This window comes from Heteronotia binoei, chromosome 3 (genome assembly GCF_032191835.1).
Source record: "Heteronotia binoei isolate CCM8104 ecotype False Entrance Well chromosome 3, APGP_CSIRO_Hbin_v1, whole genome shotgun sequence".
NCBI lineage: Eukaryota > Metazoa > Chordata > Lepidosauria > Squamata > Gekkonidae > Heteronotia > Heteronotia binoei.
This window is the reverse complement of record NC_083225.1, coordinates 167,368,110-167,387,916: the sequence shown is the minus strand read 5'-3', so window position 1 is coordinate 167,387,916 and position 19,807 is coordinate 167,368,110. Positions and strand designations below refer to the sequence as shown.

General features: G+C 41.9%; 1 protein-coding gene across 1 annotated transcript in view; it reads left to right on the top strand.

The window, feature by feature from the left end:
• Positions 1-1,035: 1,035 nt before the first annotated feature.
• CUL5 (cullin 5) overlaps positions 1,036-19,807 on the top strand; it is a 37,616-nt gene continuing 18,844 nt past the window's right edge. The window contains exons 1-9 of the mRNA XM_060234850.1: positions 1,036-1,442; positions 9,382-9,491; positions 11,355-11,454; positions 14,731-14,907; positions 15,638-15,779; positions 16,699-16,844; positions 16,929-17,009; positions 17,336-17,429; positions 19,336-19,466. Of these exons, the coding sequence (XP_060090833.1) occupies positions 1,419-1,442; positions 9,382-9,491; positions 11,355-11,454; positions 14,731-14,907; positions 15,638-15,779; positions 16,699-16,844; positions 16,929-17,009; positions 17,336-17,429; positions 19,336-19,466 (1,005 nt within the window). The 5' untranslated portion in view covers positions 1,036-1,418. The remainder of the gene's footprint in view (positions 1,443-9,381; positions 9,492-11,354; positions 11,455-14,730; positions 14,908-15,637; positions 15,780-16,698; positions 16,845-16,928; positions 17,010-17,335; positions 17,430-19,335; positions 19,467-19,807) is intronic.

Genomic DNA, 19,807 nt, shown 5'->3' with positions numbered 1-19,807 from the left:
CAGGTGGCTGTGGAGGTATGGATTTCTGAGCTGTCATGGGGGACTCAGCAGTCTGTTTGGGGTGAACAATTAATTTATAAAAATATTTATACCCTGCTTGTCTGCTTGGCTCAAATTAAATCAAAGAGGGTAAACTATAATAAGGGAAAAAAAACATTCCCCATTACCTATCAGCACCTAGAGAATAGACAGAGCTGGTAATATGGTGAGCTGCATTTGTGTATAGATTATAATATAGTTGCATCTATTAATGTAAATTAGCATAAGCAAATTTTGCAGACATTCCCCCCCCCCCCCCCCCCCGTTTTCTTCTTTGTGGCTTTTGTCCTCTGCTTTGTTCACCTCAATTCCATCAACTCATGAGCAGGGCTGTGTTAACGCATGGGCCTGATGGGCACTTGCCTGTGGGCCCCACGACCATAGGGGCCCCATACTAATCTGTGTATGATGCAGTACTAATAACCAGGTATTGATAGTTTGTGAATATATGAATGGATAAGCTTTTTATTTGTGCAAGTTGAGAAATTGTTGAACGTAGTCTTGTAGACCTATGTCGACCATTTACATTTTTATTCCTGTGAGTAGTTGTCGTAGGGGCCCAGTACAGTGCTTCGCCCGGGGCTGGGGCCCATAATGCTGTTAAGATGGCCCTACTCATGGGGACACATTCAGATGACTGCTTGCTATGTGCTGATCCAAATCAAACTGAATAGAAAAAAAGGCTGTGTGTTTTCTTCAAAACCAGGTGTATTGTACAGGAAAATTCCTCGGCACCACTGGTTCTTTGGGGTTTTCTACCTGATTTACCTGTCACGGCTTCGCAAAAGAATCCTGGGAAATGTAGTTTCCTGAGGCCCTGTCACAGAGCCGCTCCCTTTCTACCATCTCTCCTTAAAACTACAAATCCCAGGGCTTATTAGAGAGCGTATTAAGACCGCATTCTTCGGCTAGCCCTCGCTTCTGAGGGAGATAACCATTGAGGGAGGTCTCATTGCTGACGAGAAGGAGGGAGGCGACCTCCGCTCGGCAGGGGGCGCTGTGGGGCCGCCCCCGCGCCGCTCTTTCCCTTCGGCGGCGCATCCGGCTCTTGAGCGCCGCATCATGTGGGCTCGCCCAGCCCCCCCGCGCGGAGCCGGGCCGCTGCCGCCGCTGCTAAGTGCCCGGACTCTCCGCCTGCCTGCCTGGGTCCTGCCATGAGGCGCTGAAAGCGGCGGCAGGAAAGACGGGAAGAGCCGGAGCGGGCCTGAGGCGCTCGAGCTCCGTCGCTTAGCGCCCCGTCCGTCCGTCCCGTGCGGGGCGGCGGGGACCATGTAAAAGCGAGAGCCCCCGACCCCAGCTCCGGAGACCGGGAGCCGCCGCTGGCCTGCCCGCCCGCCCCAAGGCCCCGCCGTGCGTGTCTGTGTCCGGGGGGGGGGAACATGGCGACGTCGAATTTGTTAAAGGTAAGAGAGGGACGGAGGAGGCAGAGGCGGCTGAGGGGACCGCCGGCCTGGAAGGGGGGGGGGGCGTTGGAGGCTATGTGGAGCGGAGGAGGAGGAGGAGCGGAGTCCCGGCAGTAGGTGGGGACTGAAGGGTTGGCTGGCTGGCTGGCGGGTGGGTGGATGAAATGTTTGTGTGGTAATCGAGAGGCTGGTGTGGGTCAGAGTGAGCTGAGCGCTGGAGGCGGAGGAGCAAACGGCGGGGACGGGAAGAGGAGAGAAGAAGAAGAAGATATTGGATTTATATCCCCGCCCTCCACTCCGAATTTCAGAGACTCAGAGCGGCTCGCCACAACCTGTGAGGCGGGTGGGGCTGAAAGACCTCTCCCAAAAGCTGCCCTTTCAAGGACAACTCCTGCGATAGCTATGGCTGACCCAAGGCCATTCCAGCAGGTGCAGGTGGAGGAGTGGGGAATCAAATCCGGTTCTCCCAGATACGAGTCCACACACTTAACCACTACACCAAACTGGCTCTCTGGAGAGAAGAAAACCCACGGAAGGCGGGCCCCTTTCCGAGTTGTGGTCTTGGGGAGAAAAAAAACTGTTCTGCTTTTTCTCTTGTTTTCTCTGCTCTTCCTGTTTGCAGCCCCTTCTCCTTCCCATAAACGAATGCTGTAAAAAGGAAGAAACTGTGACTGGGGAAATCATGAGGGGTGCCTCAGGTCTCAACATTTGGGATGGTGCGACTGTGTTATCTCCCCCCAGTGGCGGACTGGGTCTAAAAATACTGGTTGCTAGGAGATAAAGAACTTCTATTGTATTGGAACCTCTATTATATTTACAAGCTACTAAAAAGTCATTAACGTTTAGAACATATTGGTTAAGGGGGGCCACTTCATCAGGGGCCCACTTGCTATCGGGCAAGCTGACACCCTGGCCAGTCCACCACTGCTCTTCCCCTTCTCCCAGAGGCTGGTATCTCCTAAATCCGTGGCTGCATCCGCACCGTCATAGGTATTGTGCGCTCGTTGTGGTGTAGCAGTCATTCGCAACTGGATTTTTCTATGTGGGCAAGACAGGCCAGTTGTGAATGATGGTTGTCTGACAGTGAGATTGCAGTACCCAGCACTGTGTAGGTGCACCCACTTGTGATGCTTTGGAAGATGCTTTTGTATGTAGTGGAGGGCGGGGGGAGAGCGTAAGCAGAAATCTCAAAAGGCAGGAAATCAAAAGAGGGTTGGAGAGGAGGGCTTGAGAGCAGAACTGTGGCCCAGGGGATCTTTGTGAAGTTGTTTTGTGCTGTTTGATCACTGGCATTTTGAGCATGGTGCTATTTATGTGGCAGCAACACTCCAAGGTCTCAAGTCTTTCACAGGCTTGAGAGTCTTTAATTGGAGTTGACAGGTACTGAGTGGAGATTTATATACGTTCTCACTGAGCCTAAGCCTGAATCCTACACATGCTGCTTGGGCATAAGTCCTATTGCTGTGCTTGAAATTGACTTCTAAGTAAACATGCATAGGATTGAACAGTGAGGCAGCCGATCGGTATCATTCCAGTTGGAACCCCTCCTCCTCCTCTTCCTGTGCCAATCAAAATTGAGGGTCAAGTTTGTTTGGGCCCTTACAAATAACCAACCATGTTCTAGTGCAGTGGGACTTTTGCAGGAGGGGTTCCCAATGGGTTGTGCCCCGCATGTCTGATTAGATCTGCTCTTGATGGTACCCAGAATCTACCACTGGAAGTGGCTGCTTCACTTTGCCTGGTTATAAGGCCTTATACACTTGCCAGTTGCCACGTTCACATAAACCATTGCACATTAGCTTTCACTGTAGCTTCTGTGCCCAGAAGTATTAACACAGATGATAGCCTCCACTTTGCCTGTAAGCAGATGATGCAAAGGCTGAGGAAATGATTCTCTGTTGTCCTACAGTTCACATGTCTGATTCTGTTACAGCCTTTGGTAACTAACTCAGAAGCAAGGTGTAGAGTAACTGCAGAACAGGGGTTTCCAACCTTTAGTGAAAGCTGCTTCTGAGTAGTGAAAAATATTCTGAGCTACTCCTCTCCTCCCCCCATTTATTACCAACTTTTGTTCTATCTTAAAAACAGAATGTAGACTAGGAAGAGCACGAGAAATGAAGCTACGAGCTAATCAGTGCAGAGAAAATTCTATGAAATAAAAGCTTTTAAAACAAGCCTGTAGCAGATCTTTTTTGAAGTTTTTTTCAGAGTCTTTAGGGGTCACACTAGCTACAGCAGTGCAACTTGCAAGCTACTTGTTATGAGACCCTGATATAAGATGTAGTGGTACAGTAGAAGAAGTAAAAGGCCAGAAATGAGCATTCAGATGACAGAGTTTTGTAGGAAATAAGGATCAGAAATATTGTTTCCCTCATTTCCCAGAAGCGAAGTATAGTGGCAGTATGATATTGAGGTCAGGGAACTGAAAAAATGGCTTGGAAATGAAATGAAATAGCAAAAAAGGAACAGTCCTTTGTCACTGGTACCCAAGGCAGATTACAATGATTTAAAAAAAAAAATCAGTTAATCAGTAGGCAGGTTATGAAATTTGTTAGCAATAGGCAATCAGTAAGTAGATTACCAAATATAACAATATTTGAATCTGACAGCAAAGATTCTTAGTACGGCAAAGTCATTCAGCTGGGCTGGGACTGTAGAAGAGGGGGGAAATACCAGAACAATTTGTGCAAATATACCTGTTTAAGGCAACAAGACAATGAGTGTAAAGGAACACTTTATTCCTTTAAAAAGTCACTTCCTGAGCTGAACCATTACACATCAGCTTTGCTCCTTCTATAAGAATGTCCTCCTGAACAGCTAGAGGGAAGCTGTGTTCCTCAGGGGCAGAGCAGTGAAATTTTGTGTGTGTGTGTGTGAGAGAGAAAAGATATGTAGAAATGTGGTATTCACAGAAGGAAGACATCAAAAACTCTCCATATAGAAATTTGATGTTTGTGCATGGAAATATGGGAGACATTTTTCCCAGCCTTACGCCAGGCTAGTTCTGAAAAATCTCTGAGACTGAAATATCAAAGTTTGAAATATGTTCCAATCTCTTACAGAAACATTGTAACAAAGCTGCATCTAATTCAGTACATTAGGGTATTAAGTACAGTGTTTGGCAAGTAGTTTTGCATGTATAACCATCTTTCTTGTTTCCTTTGCTCCAAATTATAACACTGTGTTATATAAATGTAAATCAGATACACTTTTTGTTTCTGGCCTTAACAATGGAAATTGATAAGTGCAGAACATGCGCCTAAACAAAACAATGCATTATAAGAGAATGTAGAGCAACTAGGTCTTTTGTGAAATTCTTTGCTATGAGTACTTCTTTACCCAGAAAAAGAATAAACACCAGTCACTTAAATTTTATAACCGGTGTTACTATCTTTTGGTCCTGGTCATGTTGTGGTGAAATGTAAGTCGGTTGATGGCAAGCATTTTCCATCTCCATAAAACATGTTTTAAAGTAGTACACAGTGTTTCCTTAATAGTAAATATGCTCTTGCCAAAGCTGACCTGTGGCTTTTCTTTGTGCAGTGCAGTTGAATTGATTAAAACATTCATAATAGTTCAGTAAATGAGTGCTATTACTCGACAACTATGTCAAAGGTCCTATGTTGAATTCAGTGTTCCATATAAAGGGATTTCTTTTGTATAGTTTTGGTTTTTTGCCTTTTTCGCATTACATCATCCTTGTTCAAAAATTGGAGTGAGATTGACCCGGAGTAATTAGGGGGGGGGAAGACAAACCTTTTGTTTTCAATCTTCTACATTGCTATGCTCGGTATATTCCTCAATAATAATGAATTTTTCTGTGTCTTTCTTTCGAAGCATGCCCTTTGTCATTTTTTGTAAATTGTTCTTTGATAGTACTAAGGTAATTTTTGCTACCAATTTTACTGAAAGGAGAGCTGCTGCATGTAGGGTGAACTTGAGAAAAGTATATTTTCTCCCTGGGGTCTATGCTGCCATGCTCTTCTTGGAAGTATTCAATGAAGTTTTTTTTCTGGCAGTTAGTGACATGTTTTATCAACCCCCAACATTTTTGTTTCTATGACTTATCTTGCAGTCTCTTTAACCCTATACTTGGTGAATAAAATCTTTTTTTTTGTTTTTTTGTTTTTTTGGGCACAGTTCCTAAAATGGTAAGCTTAGTCAGTGAAGTTTTACTTTGGGGGTCAGCTCTAGGTGATAAATGTATTCTTTGTAAAAATAATTAAGACATTACAAATTATGAATTGAATTATAAGACTGGGTTTGAAAAGAAACATCTATTGTAGAAACATCCTGAGAAGTCCTGTGCAGAGTTATTCCCATCTAGGCCCATCAAAACTGATGGCTTCAGGTTGGAGTAATTCTAAATAGTATTGCTTTCTAAGCAAGATCTGGTAAGTGTGGCCTATGTAACTGACCCACCCTCTGAAGTATCTTTATCTGACCTCTGTTGACCTTAACAAACTTCACTCAAACTGTTTTGCTAGCAGTTTCACTCATCAAGATGTTCCATATAGATTTGTATTGAACTCTCATGAACATTCACGGAAGGGAAAGGACTTGCTGATCCACTTCATTTCAGGAAACTTGTTTGTTCCTTGGTGATCTCAGTGGTACAGCATAGGGATACGTGTACTATGTGATGCCAGATTTATAAATGCATGATCATCTGTGCTTGGCTGTGCATTTCTGCCTCTCAGGATAATGCTAGAGGCTGGAGTAGTCCTTGATAATAGATACTGGCCATCCCTGCTCAGGAGTACTGCTATTGGGGAAAAGCAGTTGATAATAGAAAGTAGTTCAAAGGTTGGGGTTTACTTAACTGATAACTAGAATACCTGTTACTTCCAGGTCTGCTAGTGTCCCATTCATGACCTTTGAAATAGAATTTCCCATGCATGCACACAAGTGAAAATGATGGCATCCATAAGTTTCCTGTTAGGGACAGTGGGAGAAATGAAAGATCTATAGCCATAGATGTGACACAGCTTGAAGGCTGCCTGTTGAGACACAGGGTTCCAGGGGCTCATCAGAACCTGAGCCTGCCTCAGTGGGGAGGGCGGGGAATAAATCAAATTAAACATAAACAAACAACTTGAGTGTCTGCTTTGATTTTTGTATTTGTTTTTGATACCTTGCCTCTTGGTAAGAATAAGAAATAGTAAAGTGCACTCTTGCCCAAAGTGCTTGGCATAAGTACGCAAGGTGGGTTGGATAATTTTAAATTAAATGCTGCCTAGCAACTTTGAAATAGCATGAGATATAAAACTAGTTAAGTAATATAGTAATGAACTTCTGCAGGTAGCAAACATCCATAAGTCTAAATGGAATGCACCGAAACAAGAGCCGAAGTTTGCATTGTTTATGTGCATCTTAACATTATATGATCATACTGTTGCTTGCATTGTTCCGTTTTATACAGCTAGTCCTGTTACATTATTCATTTGATATCCTACTGTGTGAGCACCTTTTCCCTTTCTGTCTCACTGTCTCTGTAATCCCCCTTGAGCCTTGGTGAGAAAGGCGGGCTTTAAATAAGCTAATAAGATTAAACATCTTTCTGAGTAAACATAGGTAGGATCATGTTACTACTCCCCCCCCCCCCTTTTTCCAGAGGCCTCACTCTGCTGCTGCTTCTGTGAAGCCCTCAATGCTTGTCACTGTCGCTGCATATATAAACCCGTGTTTCTCTGCAGCACCCCCCCCCCCCCGCTGTTATGCTTTCCACTGTTTCTTCTGTGCATCTCCCAGACCTGGTTGATCAAGCTATGGCTGATCTCCTGTATATCACCACTTCCACCTGTCCAATGGAACTTACCAGCATATGTCTCAGCTGAATGGATCTGATAGCTGTAATTGACTTGTTGGTTTTGCTATTACTACTGTATAGCTTTTGTCACACTGGTAGCTAGATACCAGGTATTCTGAAGCCACTTCTAGATTTTTATAAATATACTTTACTTTGTCATTATAAATTTAGTTCTGTAGTTCATGCCCATTTCTTTCTGTTATAACAGAGAAGGCATTCCAGAGTTTACCAGCAAGTAACACAGAACTGAGGAAAACAGTTTATCATAGAGTTCCTTTATGACTTATTCTTCCAGCATTTTTAGTTATTCTTCCAGCATTTCTGTTTCTTTTCTAGCTGTTGTGCAACTACATTAGAAGAACTACAGCAGTAAGAGTTGTTAATGGGCTGTAGTGCATAGGATCAGATTTCACTATGATTTGAAATGTGTATATATAGCTGAATTCAAGGAGTCTTTGGACTTGACCCTCTTGTTACCTATCCATGATCTCAGATCCTAGAACATCATGTTACAAAGATCATGTGAAACCTAACAATCAGTGTAGCAGACTCCATCTCAAGTGATACCTAGTTTTCATTGACTTCTTTCTGTGTACTGTGCATGGTTTCTGAAGATAATCACAGCATGATCATATTAGGAACACAGCATGATATTTTTGAAATCCTTTAATCCATTATTTTAGATATATGATGTTATTAGTAGCAGTGTTTTCTTTGCTTGTTTGAAAGTTAGTAAATGTTAGAGGTAATTGCTGTTTATTCTTGCTTTACCTGTGCTTGTGTGCACTAGGAGATGGCCCCTGATCTACCTACCACTCAGTAGCTAAACTTCCAGCATGAAGTTTTAAAATGGTAGCAAGAGCACAAGAAGATGAATTTGCACAATGTCCTGGAAAGCACAAGGGGTATAACAGAAACTAGGCGTTATTTCTTTTTCTTAAAACTCTCCATTCAAATAGGGGATTATGAGAACTATACTGAGCAAATTTGTGATGTGCTCTGTTGTAGCTATACCTGTGTAGCATCTGTATGATGTATGAAGGATCCAATGTTTATACATGAAGAATCATGTGTTTCAGCTTCAACTTTTACCTAATTCTTCAAAGCAGGAGTATAAGATGTAAATTGGTGCCTGTACAGGCATATCTGTTTGTCAGAGACGACTATGGTGGAGTGCTTCTTCCACTTCCACCATGGCTTTTAGCAACAAAACAGCAATTTTAAGGGCAATGCAAAACTGCCTCCAGTCATTTGTAAATGTTTCCAGAACAGCTTTTGTCAGTTGTCATTCGAGAAGGAACTTAGTGGCCTAAGTGCACATAATTCACCAGAGCTTTGGTTTACTACTACATATTTCTGAGTTGGTTGGTACTTGGCTTCTAAGAATAATATGTGCTGTATAAAGTGGCCCACAGTTGCAGTGCTGGGAGTGTAGTCTCAGGTCATGAGGTTGTAACTGTGTTCAAAAACACAACAGGAGGGAGTCTCATTTGACCACCAGAAGGGCTATGTTTGGGACTTGCATGGACAAAGGCCTTGTGAAAAACGGGCTGTTAATAAGGAGGGGAATTGGATGGGATTGAACAAAAAATCAGGCTGGATCCAACTCAAACATAATAATGAAACATCTAATTTGGCTCTTTTTAAAAATTTCTACATGGTTTATGTTTTGGTAATGTCATCATTTTATCCCTTGTTAAAGTCAGGTTCTGGCCTGTTATTTAACAATAGCAGTTTTCACCAGCAACAATGGCAGTTTTCACCGGCAATTGAGCAACTTTTTCTAGGGTATAGGGAGCCCGACTCTATTATTAGGGGCTTTTAAAGGGTTGTTGATTCATCGTTCTGGACCTCTGAAGCTGGGTAAAAGCCAGGACATGTGTTGTGGTACATGTTAATATATATTCTCCCAGAGACTACAAATAACATAGGATCATAAACTTCACAAGGTATCCTGCAGTGAGTCATTAAAAGGCAATGACCATCCAACTGGATTGTTTGACTCAGCCTGCAATTTTTTTCACATTTGGAGGTAAAACATTGAGCAAGGTTCGATGTACTTGTTTCTGAAGAAGTGTGTGGTTTATATTTGACCTGCATTAAAATTAAGCTTGTTTCTTTTCTTGGAAGAATAAAGGTGCACTTCAGTTTGAAGACAAATGGGATTTCATGCGACCTATTGTTCTGAAGCTTTTACGCCAGGAATCCGTCACAAAGCAGCAGTGGTTTGATCTATTTTCGTAAGTAATTCTTACAACTTGCATTTCTTAAGTGCTGTAATAGAAATGCTGCTATGGTATTTTGTAATGCCATCATAGGCATTGTTCTAGGAAAGATCCTATCAGAAACATCTCAATTACAGTAAGTGGGAGGGTTTTTTTGTTTGTTTTTGTGATTGCTATCAACCATCCTTGAAAATTAAAAGAGTAATTCAGCTTCAGGGATTTATTTGGACTTACTGTGTTCTTTAAAAAAAATTGATGAACTATTTTCTCATTCAGATAACTTGAGTAAAATGGTTAGATGATGAGATCTTTTGTACTGTGCATTCTGTTGCTGTCCTGTTGACAGGACTGGGTATTCTATTCACAGAATACCGTGAATAGGGGAGGGACAGTGGCTCCGTGGTAGAGCATCTGCTCGGTAAGCAGAAGGTCCCAGGTTCAATCCCCGGAATCTCCAACTAAAAAGGGTCCAAGCAAATAGGAGTGAAAAACCTCAGCTTGAGACCCTGGAGAGCCGCTGCCAGCCTGAGTAAACAATACTGACTTTGATGGACCCAGGGTCTGATTCAGTAGAAGGCAGCTTCATAGGTTCATTCAGGTTATCGAAATATGCTAAACAGAACAATTAGCATAGCTTTTGATTTTTGCCTACTCAAAACATGGTTTTTAACAGTACTCAGGCAGCAAAACATAATTTGGTTCCAAGAGGTATTCGTTTTGATTCCTTGAGGAGAGAGGCTAAGGCTGTATAAGAACTGGGCTGGGGTGGGAAGGGAAGGAGAGGAGAATGGAGTGAATGAAACACAAGACCTTCCCATCTGAAAGCGGTTTTGCTCATAGAAAAGTTTGCAGCCTTGCCCTCTGCTTGCTGATGCTTGCTTGGAAAGCAGGTTCCTTTGGGTTGCTCAATATTCCACTCCAGTAAGTGGAATGCAAAGGGCATAAGAATCTTGAAATGGGTGGGGAAGTTTGGAGTAAATTTTTACTGATTTTTTTTTAAATCTGCTTTTCCTTTCCAAAGGCGAAAAGGAACCATCTAAAACCAGTCTTGCAGTATAGTTTGCCCTGAAGAAATTGTGTTACAGTTTTGGGGGTTGCATGGGCACCAAGTTGGAAGTTGATGGGTTTATAAAACTGGAGTTAGGTTCATAAAACTGCAGTCCATAATGTTTCCTGTTCTAGAATTGCAAAGAATTCTCCATAAATAAAATATAGCTAGGGAGCCATTACATCCATCATTATTCTTGAAAACTCGTTCAGTCTGAACGTGTATTTCAAGCAGTGCATTTGTAAGGCTCGCCATTGTGAGGAGACCTCTGTTCTATGATGCTTGGGAGCAGCTCACTGGAGTCTTGAGATCTAGTCTGTAAAACCAGCTACAAATGCTTCTGGACCTGGTGATACTAGGCATCGAGGCTAGGATCTTGTACACAGAAGTATTTGATTTAGTCTTAAGTTAAAACCTTCCCTGTGCATGTAAAAAACCTGTCTTGTTCAAGCTGTTTTAAGTTTTTGTCTCTTCCATCTCCCGGTCCTCCTGTTGCATAAACTGGCATCATCCCTTGTCCTATGTGTAAGCCTGTGCATGCTGTAAGTGAAAAATGCAGTGCAGAGTAGCACTGGGTTATTTTAATTTTCTTCAGATCAATCAACTTCTTTAAATGTTAACCTCATACATTGTTGGTGCTGCTATGAAATGATTTATTGGAAAGAAATTGTGTAGCTCCTCCCTCCACCCCTGTGGAATTTTGTGGGGTTTTTCTTAAGTATACATTATGTTTTTAAGCAGATTTTTCAAGATGCCTGTTGGTTTCTGAAAGTTACTGGATTTAAAAGTTCAGAGTTATTTTATACTGACCAAATATCTGTATTTTCTAGGGATGTGCATGCAGTTTGTTTATGGGATGACAAAGGTCCAGCAAAAATACACCAGGCTTTAAAAGAAGACATCCTTGATTTTATTAAACAAGCACAAGCAGTAAGTGTTCAGCTTGAAAGAGTGCAGATGCTTTTCTTATGCTAATGTGTAAATGGCTTATTTTAACCATTTCTTTGCATAAATTCAGATAGTCTGATGTGGCATATTAGGCCGCATGAAACTGAGGAGCTGGACTAGATGCTATGGGTCATCTCCCTCAAACACCTTCCTTGATAGAGGCAACCCTATTCAAGGGCTGTGCAGATTGTACTCTGAAAAGAGTTCTATTAAGCATACTAACAGATAGCCTTGATAAGCATAGTGCTTTATGGTCCACGCTTGGGGAAGTTCGTGTCAGTGAGTACAGTGGGACTTATTCCCAGGTAAATATGTGCAGGAGTAGAAACTTAGCTGTTTACTGTAGGTCTCTTGAGAAGGAAATTTATTATTAAATACATTTCCCCCCCAGAGTTTTGTCTCCAGACATGTTACCTATAAGAAAGTTGTTAGAGATGTTGGCATTTTACCAGAAACGTGCAAGTGCAAAAGGCTTAAGATATTGCATAGAATGTCTGCAGGAGACCCAGGAGAAGTGTTGAGGCTTCCATGGGAGGGGGAATCAGCAAAAGTCACAGGAATTCTAGGTGGGATCTAAGCCATAGTATGTAGATGAGTGAGCTTGCCAAATATGCAACTGTTTTTACAATGTCCTGCTTAAAAATAAAGTATTAGCACAGGGATGAAATGCAGACAGCAGCCAAACAGCACCTGCAAAGAGTGCCCTGATGTTACAGTTTTCAGGCTGGATTTTCCAGAGGCTCCTGAAGATTTGCACAGTTCAGCATTGAAACACAGGCACACACAGGTTTCTGTGCAGAGTGTGTTTGCAGCCCAATCCAGAATGTGTTTAGGACTGAAACAGATCTGGCATTTTGTTGTGTTTTGTCCACAGGGGACTGGCAGCCATGCACCAACTGCAGGTCCTCATGAAGAACTAGAAGTGCTGCAGGGCCCTGATTCTGGTCAGGACTGTGGGATGGCAGGAAAAGGGGCCACTGCCTCTCTGTGATGTTTTTGCTGACCTGAAACAGTGCCAGGGAGGAGTTGTTTGCCCATTCAGGTGGCTGCACATGCAGCCACTTGAAGGGACAAATAACACTTATGAAAATCCAGATACCTCTTTGTTCCTTAACCTTTGAAACAGAGGCAATAACCTTGTCCGCCTATAAAGTCATATCTACTTGTGCTTCCACAAGTACACACTGAAATAGCCAGCTCTTGATTCTGAAGCACATATCCATCAAACACATATTTGAAATGAGAGGCCGATAGTCATCCTGCAGATTTATTCACTTCTTGGAAATCTGCAGATCATTCTACTCAGAAATGAACTTGTAATCTGCATTAAGCCACTGCAGAAAAAAAGAGGGTTTTGTTCTCTTCCTCTCCTTTCATGCAAATATCTACAAATATTGCTTTTGATGCTAAACTTTGCCTCGAGCCACTGTTTCAGCACTGTGTTTTCATTTATAAAATAAGAGGCAAGTGCATAATGATTTGTAGGCATGTCAGCAATGAATCTGTAGCAAAGTTTGTTTTTCCATGCTGCTTGGAAAGGAAGCACTACTGTAAAATGTTGATAGGCCAAGATAAACACTTACAGAAGAATGAAGTGGTTAGTGGGAATCTATACTGAAATGTTGGCAATTAAGAACAAAATACAACCATACATAGACTAAGAGGGTCAAGTGACGGAATTGTGAGCACTGATGGGCACTGGACCATGTTGCCCAGAGGTTCATGGCATCTCCTTGTTCTTGAAAGGTTTGGATGGGTGTGGTGGGAGAGGCCCAGTCAGATCCAGATGACATCCCCAAGCCCAATAATCTAGTCAAATGATGCTCTTGACCAACTGGCAAAAGGTATGGCTTGCTAGGCTACAAGGGCAGAGAGCAGAACCTAGGGAGGAATGAGGAAGGTGAAAATATAAGAGAAGCCATGTTGGATAATGCCAGTGGCCCATCCAGTCCAACACTCTGTGTCACACAGTGGCCGAAAACGAAAACAAGCAAAAAGAAACACAAGTGCCATCAGGAGGTTCACGAGTGGGGCTAGAAGCTCCCCCCAAGCACCAAGAATACAGAGTTATCACTGTCTCAGAGAGTTCCAACAATATGCTGTGGCTAGTAGCCACTGATGGACCTCTGCTCCATATGTTTATCCAATCCCTTCTTGAAGCTGGCTATGCTTGTAGCCACCAGTCTGGCTGTGCCTGAGTTGGTTGGGTGGGGAGTGGTTTGCGTGGGACATGCCAACTGGGACTGGCACTAACATCTCAGTTTACAAAATAATCTTCAGGCAACCAAGATAGGAAAAGGGGTGGGTGGGTTCTCATGCTCAGGAAGGGCCTTAAAAGAGACATTGGGGTCTAGACTAAAAGGGTCAAGTGATGGAACTCAGCCCAACCCTGTGGGGAAGCACTGGCAAACTAAAATAAGTCTATTGCAGGGAGCGAGTCATGTATCTGTGCCCAAGTCGCTGGTCACAGTAGGGTCATAAGTGCAGGCTTCAGGTCACAGCAGGCATAAGTGCAGGGTTCTTGACAGTCTTAGCTTTGTTTCCCTTTTTTAAAAGCACTTTTTTGTTTCTGGTAGTTGTGAAGTTATTCTTGAAAGTGAATGGATGATGCCAAGGGAAAGTAGTTGATGCTGGAGGTATTGCTTAGCAAGAGCTCCAGAGGGAGGAGCTTCAGTGCTGTGTCATAGCTCCTTGCCCTTCACTTGACTGTTCAATGCAGAATAATTTTGAATCGCTTGCTTCAGTGGCATGCTGATTTTCAAGGTTTAGTCATTATTTCTTGATGTCTTTTATAGAGTAGGCAGAAGGATCCCTTCTGTAATTCAAAGAGTTACAGAAGCTTTCTCACAGAGCTGTGCTGGTAATACGAGATGATGTAGATTTATTATGTTTCGCATAGATGCCCTGACCTGGACAGCCCAGGCTAGCCCCATCTCATCAGATCTTGGAAGGTAAGCAAGGCCCATTCTGGTTAATGTTTGGATAGGAGACCACCAAGGAACACCAGGGTCCCTATGCAGAGGGAGGCAATGGCAAACCACCTTTGAACATCTATTGCCTTGAAAACCCTGCACAGTTGCCATAAGTTGACTGCGATTTGGTGACCAAAAAAAGAAGATTTTCCTCCTCCTTCTTTTAAATGTTTTATGTTTTCAAAGCTGAATTGGTAAGAGGCGTTATATCTAAAATAGAAAAGCTATTTTGAAATGGAAAGACGTTATATACGTCTTTATATTTGGATCTGCCTCTTCTTTTCAGAGAGTGCTGAGCCACCAAGATGACACCGCATTACTGAAAGCCTATATTGTGGAATGGCGTAAATTCTTCACACAGTGTGATATCCTGCCCAAGCCATTTTGCCAGCTAGAGATCACTCTTATGGGCAAACAGGGCAGCAGTAAGAAGTCCAACGTAGAAGACAGTATTGTTCGAAAGGTAGGTACTATGTTGCCTATCAAAAAATTCCCATCCTAGAGATAAGATAGGTTACAGTACTTAAGAATGTATGAAGATGTTTTATATTAAGCAACCAGCTCAGTATTGTCTACTCTGACTGTCAGGGGTGCTCAAGCAGCTTGGACAGATCATGGTCTTCCCCAACCCCTCCTATGTGAGGTCTTTTAGCTGGAGTTGTCAGATTACATGCAAAGCATGCGTTATTATGGCCCTGTCCTGTTGATACACTATGCTAGCCCCAGTAATTCTGATTGATATGCATGACAATAGAGGGATTATGTTCTACTGCATCCCAAGTGACACTGGCTGTACATGCGGCTTATGTGTCTGTGTACAGGGCAAACACATATAGAGGGTACAGGGACATAGGATTGAGCCTACTCTCATGAGTTAGGTTTAGACTGTGCATAATCGTATTTGCTACTTTACTAGCGTAAAGGCAATTAGGGTGAAAATACACTTTCAATGTAGGCCAGATATATTTTAAGAAATCATTTCCTAGAAAAGATAGTGGTAATCTCAGGACTGTGCATAAGTGGCCTGTTTGTGGACAGGCGGTGCCACTCTAAGAAGGAAGTACAGTGTTACTCTGCAATTCACATTTGCTAGACCAATCAAATCTGAGAACTAGATCTCAATGCTTTGTCTTTTGAAAATCTTCACGTGGCTTTTAAACTTTCTTTTCTCCTTCTGCTTATTGTACTTGTAGCTCATGTTAGATACGTGGAATGAGTCCATATTTTCAAATATAAAGACTCGCCTTCAGGACAGTGCCATGAAGCTGGTTCATGCTGAACGGCTGGGGGAAGCGTTTGACTCTCAACTTGTCATTGGTGTTAGAGAATCTTATGGTATGTCTTGTTTCATAAGACATAACTTTCAATCTCCTTTTTAATATGCAAGCCCTCATGTGTTGCCTCCATTACAAGGCGTTTCTGGTGCAGTTTTTAATGGTGCTTGACAGCAATACATTACTACAGGAAAGCATGGTTTTGACAGCTCTAGTGACAAGTTCAATAATCTGTCCCTTCTCTCCCCCCCCCCCCCAAAATCAGTGGCAAAATTTGTAATCTTAAATCTGCATCTATGGTTTGAACTTCTTGTAAATGATGAGTTTTTCTTGCATTTGAAACTAGTCCTTTCACTAGCTGGTTAAAAGGAGTTGATTTTTAAAATTTGTGAGTTGGGTTCAGAGTGCTAGAAGCAGAGTTCTGCAGATGGAGCAGGATGTTTCTGCCTTCCTTCTCCTGACACAGTTCATGGAACTCTATAAAATGCTGCTTGTGGGGGCTCCTGGGAACAGCATGTGGGGCAAAAGGGGTGCAGTAGGAGGAGGCAACAGATGAGAATACCCCTTCTTTTGCTGGCTGATGTGCCTTCCCTCATTGGAAGATGTCCTTTTGGTCCAAACCAGTGTCAATATCACGTAGACGTCCTAAGGAATGGGGGAACCCTTGGAATCACTCTGCTCATAATTCTTCAAAAGAATCCTGAGACAGTAATCATACTACAGCAACTGACTTCAAAAAAATTCTGAACTCTCTGTCCCCCCATCCCCAGCACATTTCTGTTAATTCAGAAGTTTCTTGTTAGTTAAATTTCTAAGGACTGGTAAATGATATCCTGCTCATTCATCATTAAAATCTATATGGAAGGCTAGAACATGTTTCTGTGCATGTGTGTCTATACTGCTATGTTAATTAGAGAGGTGTTTCTTCATTTTAAAAAAAATCCAGAATGAAAGATCTAACTTTACTTTTCTTTCTACAGTTAATCTGTGTTCTAATCCTGAAGATAAACTTCAGATTTATAGAGATAATTTTGAGAAAGCTTATCTTGATTCGACGGAGAGATTTTACAGGACTCAAGCCCCTTCATATTTGCAGCAAAATGGTGTACAGAACTATATGAAATATGTAAGTGGAAAGGTGTTAACATGAAGACAGCTGGTTTGGTTAATGTCAGGACTTTTCAGTGATGGTGGTTCTGCTTCCGCACAGGCAGATGCTAAATTAAAGGAAGAGGAAAAAAGAGCACTGCGATATTTAGAAACCAGACGTGAATGTAACTCCGTAGAAGCGGTAAGAACACGCTGTGCATGCATATGTAGCAGAGTCATGCGTCGCCTTTAATATTGGCAAGGATTCTCATCTTAAAGATATATTAAATTGAAGCTCTTCATCTACAGTCAGGAATGCCATATCGCTTTGTCCTTTTATTCTATTCAGCTACGTATGTTAGAGCTGAGTGCAGTTAAAGTAGATCTAAAGTCTGAGCAATTAAAAGCTGAGATACTGTGTGTGAGTCTTTTCTATTCAAAAGGCTCGTGCATCACAGGACCCAAACCATACTGGCTTTCTAAAACAGCACTATCTGAAGTGTACTAATGGTTCTTACTGCTTTTCAGCTTATGGAGTGCTGTGTGAATGCTCTGGTGACATCTTTCAAAGAGACTATTTTAGCTGAATGCCAAGGCATGATCAAACGAAATGAAACAGAAAGTAAGTGGAACTTAAAATACTTCCCCCCCTCTTTAGATTGGCATAGAGTAGAATACATTTGAGACACACTGTTTTGTAAAAGCAGTGGACTAGAGAGATTGTGTGAAGTAAAAGCTACAGCTGAACGTTTTTATTGCCTTACAAAGACATTTGTATTCATTCAGTGGAACTGGTTGATTAGATAGCTTTAATGGTCTTGAAGTGATGCTGATCCAGTTACTGTTGGAAAAGTATGTCTCCGCCCCTCTCTCATGCGTTGTTGCTGCACTTTATTCTATTGTTGCATTCACCACTATCCCCCACCCCAGTCATTTATCTACCACAAGAGAGTTTCAGAGTCACATAGTTATTGTCGCACTGAAACTGAAATAAACAAGTATATTCTGCTCTGGGAATCCATTGAACTTTTGCGTTTTGTTGGCAAATGTTTCTGTTGAAGATGAGGGATGTTTAATTATGATGAGCCATGTATGGGGCTTGGAAGAAGCAAACAGGAGGAACCAAACCATTCTCTGTCAGTGTGCTGCCTCACTATGTGGAAAAAGTTACATAATTATTCCATGTGATAGATGAGAAACTATTAATGGTTTGAATACCTGGCTGTTAATTCCCAATAAGAGATTTCCGACTTTCAAAGTGGAAAGTTGTGCTCTTGAGCTTGGGAATTCAGAAGGCAATCTGACCTTAAAACTATGCCTGACTCCTCGTTCTAACAGCACTTGTTTGGATCTGGTCCAGTGCTGAATATAGCAAGATACCAAACCACGTGCAAGTATGACTATCATCTCTCAGGGGGAAATTACTACTATAGAAACATGGATTACTGAACATGGGAAACTGTGAAGTCCAGCAGAATTCTTTGCACATAAATCCCACTTTCTTTTCCATTGTTTTACCAATACTTAACTTATATAATGATCTAAGAAACAGATCAGTGGAGTTGGTATTCTATTATTGTCTTTTGCAGCATATACGTGTTACTTTTCCTCTGCTGCTTTCTCATTGAATGCTTTCCTTACATGGGGCTAGTGTAATGGTGGGCCTTTGGAGACTATGGTCTGTAAATCAGGGGCCACCTTGAAACCTTTGTGCTGACTCTAACCTTATCAAGCAATTTTCACCCTCCTTATCTGCCTGACATTAACCATAGTTGGCATTTGTGCACATATGAAACCACGGTCTCAATTTAGTATCTTGGTTTGAGTGGTTATGTTAGTGATATAAGACCATGGTAATGATGGGGAGGGTGGGAAGATAGAATGCAGTTCAAGAAAGGAAGGACAGGGAATGTGCATCACCAAAGGTGACTCTTTAATTCTCAAAACAAAATTTCAAAAAAACCCCACCCACTTACTGCATAATATCTTTTTATTATGATCATCCAGGTGACATGTAAGTTTACTTTGGGATTGGCATGGCTGCTAACAGCTTCTTTTTAAACTTTCAAACCATGGTTTTCAGGGAGTTTGTAGATTTCTTCCCCAGTAGCTTGCAGTGAGCATGTCTGTGTTGGACACAGATTATTCATGTGAAGTAAATATTACTTTACACAGAGAGTGATTAAAATGTGGAATTCACTGCCAGAGGATGTAGTGATGGACATAGAAATAAACAGCTTTAAAGTGAGATTAGATAGATTCATGGAGGATAAGTCTATCAATGGCGACTGAAGGGAACCTCCACATTCAGAAGCATCAAACCTCTCAATCCCAGAGCCAGGAAGCAACGTAAAGGGAAGGCTTTGGCCTTGATGCCTTGTTGGCTTTCCAGAATGCTGGACTAGACAGACTATTGGGCTGATCCAGCACAGCTCTTCTTATGTAAACACTGCTGTTCAGATAATCCTTCCAGACTGCTTGCAATATACAGATTGACTCATTGTTTCTTCAATTTTTTATATCTCCAGAATTGCATTTAATGTTTTCATTGATGGATAAAGTTCCTAATGGAATAGAGCCTATGTTAAAAGATCTGGAAGAGCATATTGTTAGTGCTGGATTAGCAGATATGGTAGCAGCTGCTGAAACTATTACTACTGTAAGTAGGTGTTTTCTTGTCCTTCTCCCTACCCCTTCTTAGAGAGAAATATCCAAAAATCATCATATGTGTTGCAAGGCTACATTTTAAATTGCTGTAATTAATATATGAACAATTTTTTAAAAAAATCAACTTAATAATATAGTGAGAAAATACTGTGCATTCTTTAAAATTATGCGGTTTAGAAATCTGTTTGAGGATCAGCAAACTTTAACATGATTTAAACAATTAGGTCTCTTAACTGACAATTAAAATGTGACTTCATATTATTTGAGAAGACTAGCACTTAAGTCCGTTTCCTGGGTCTTGTGAAACTAGAAGGGCCTGCTACTATGCATGCT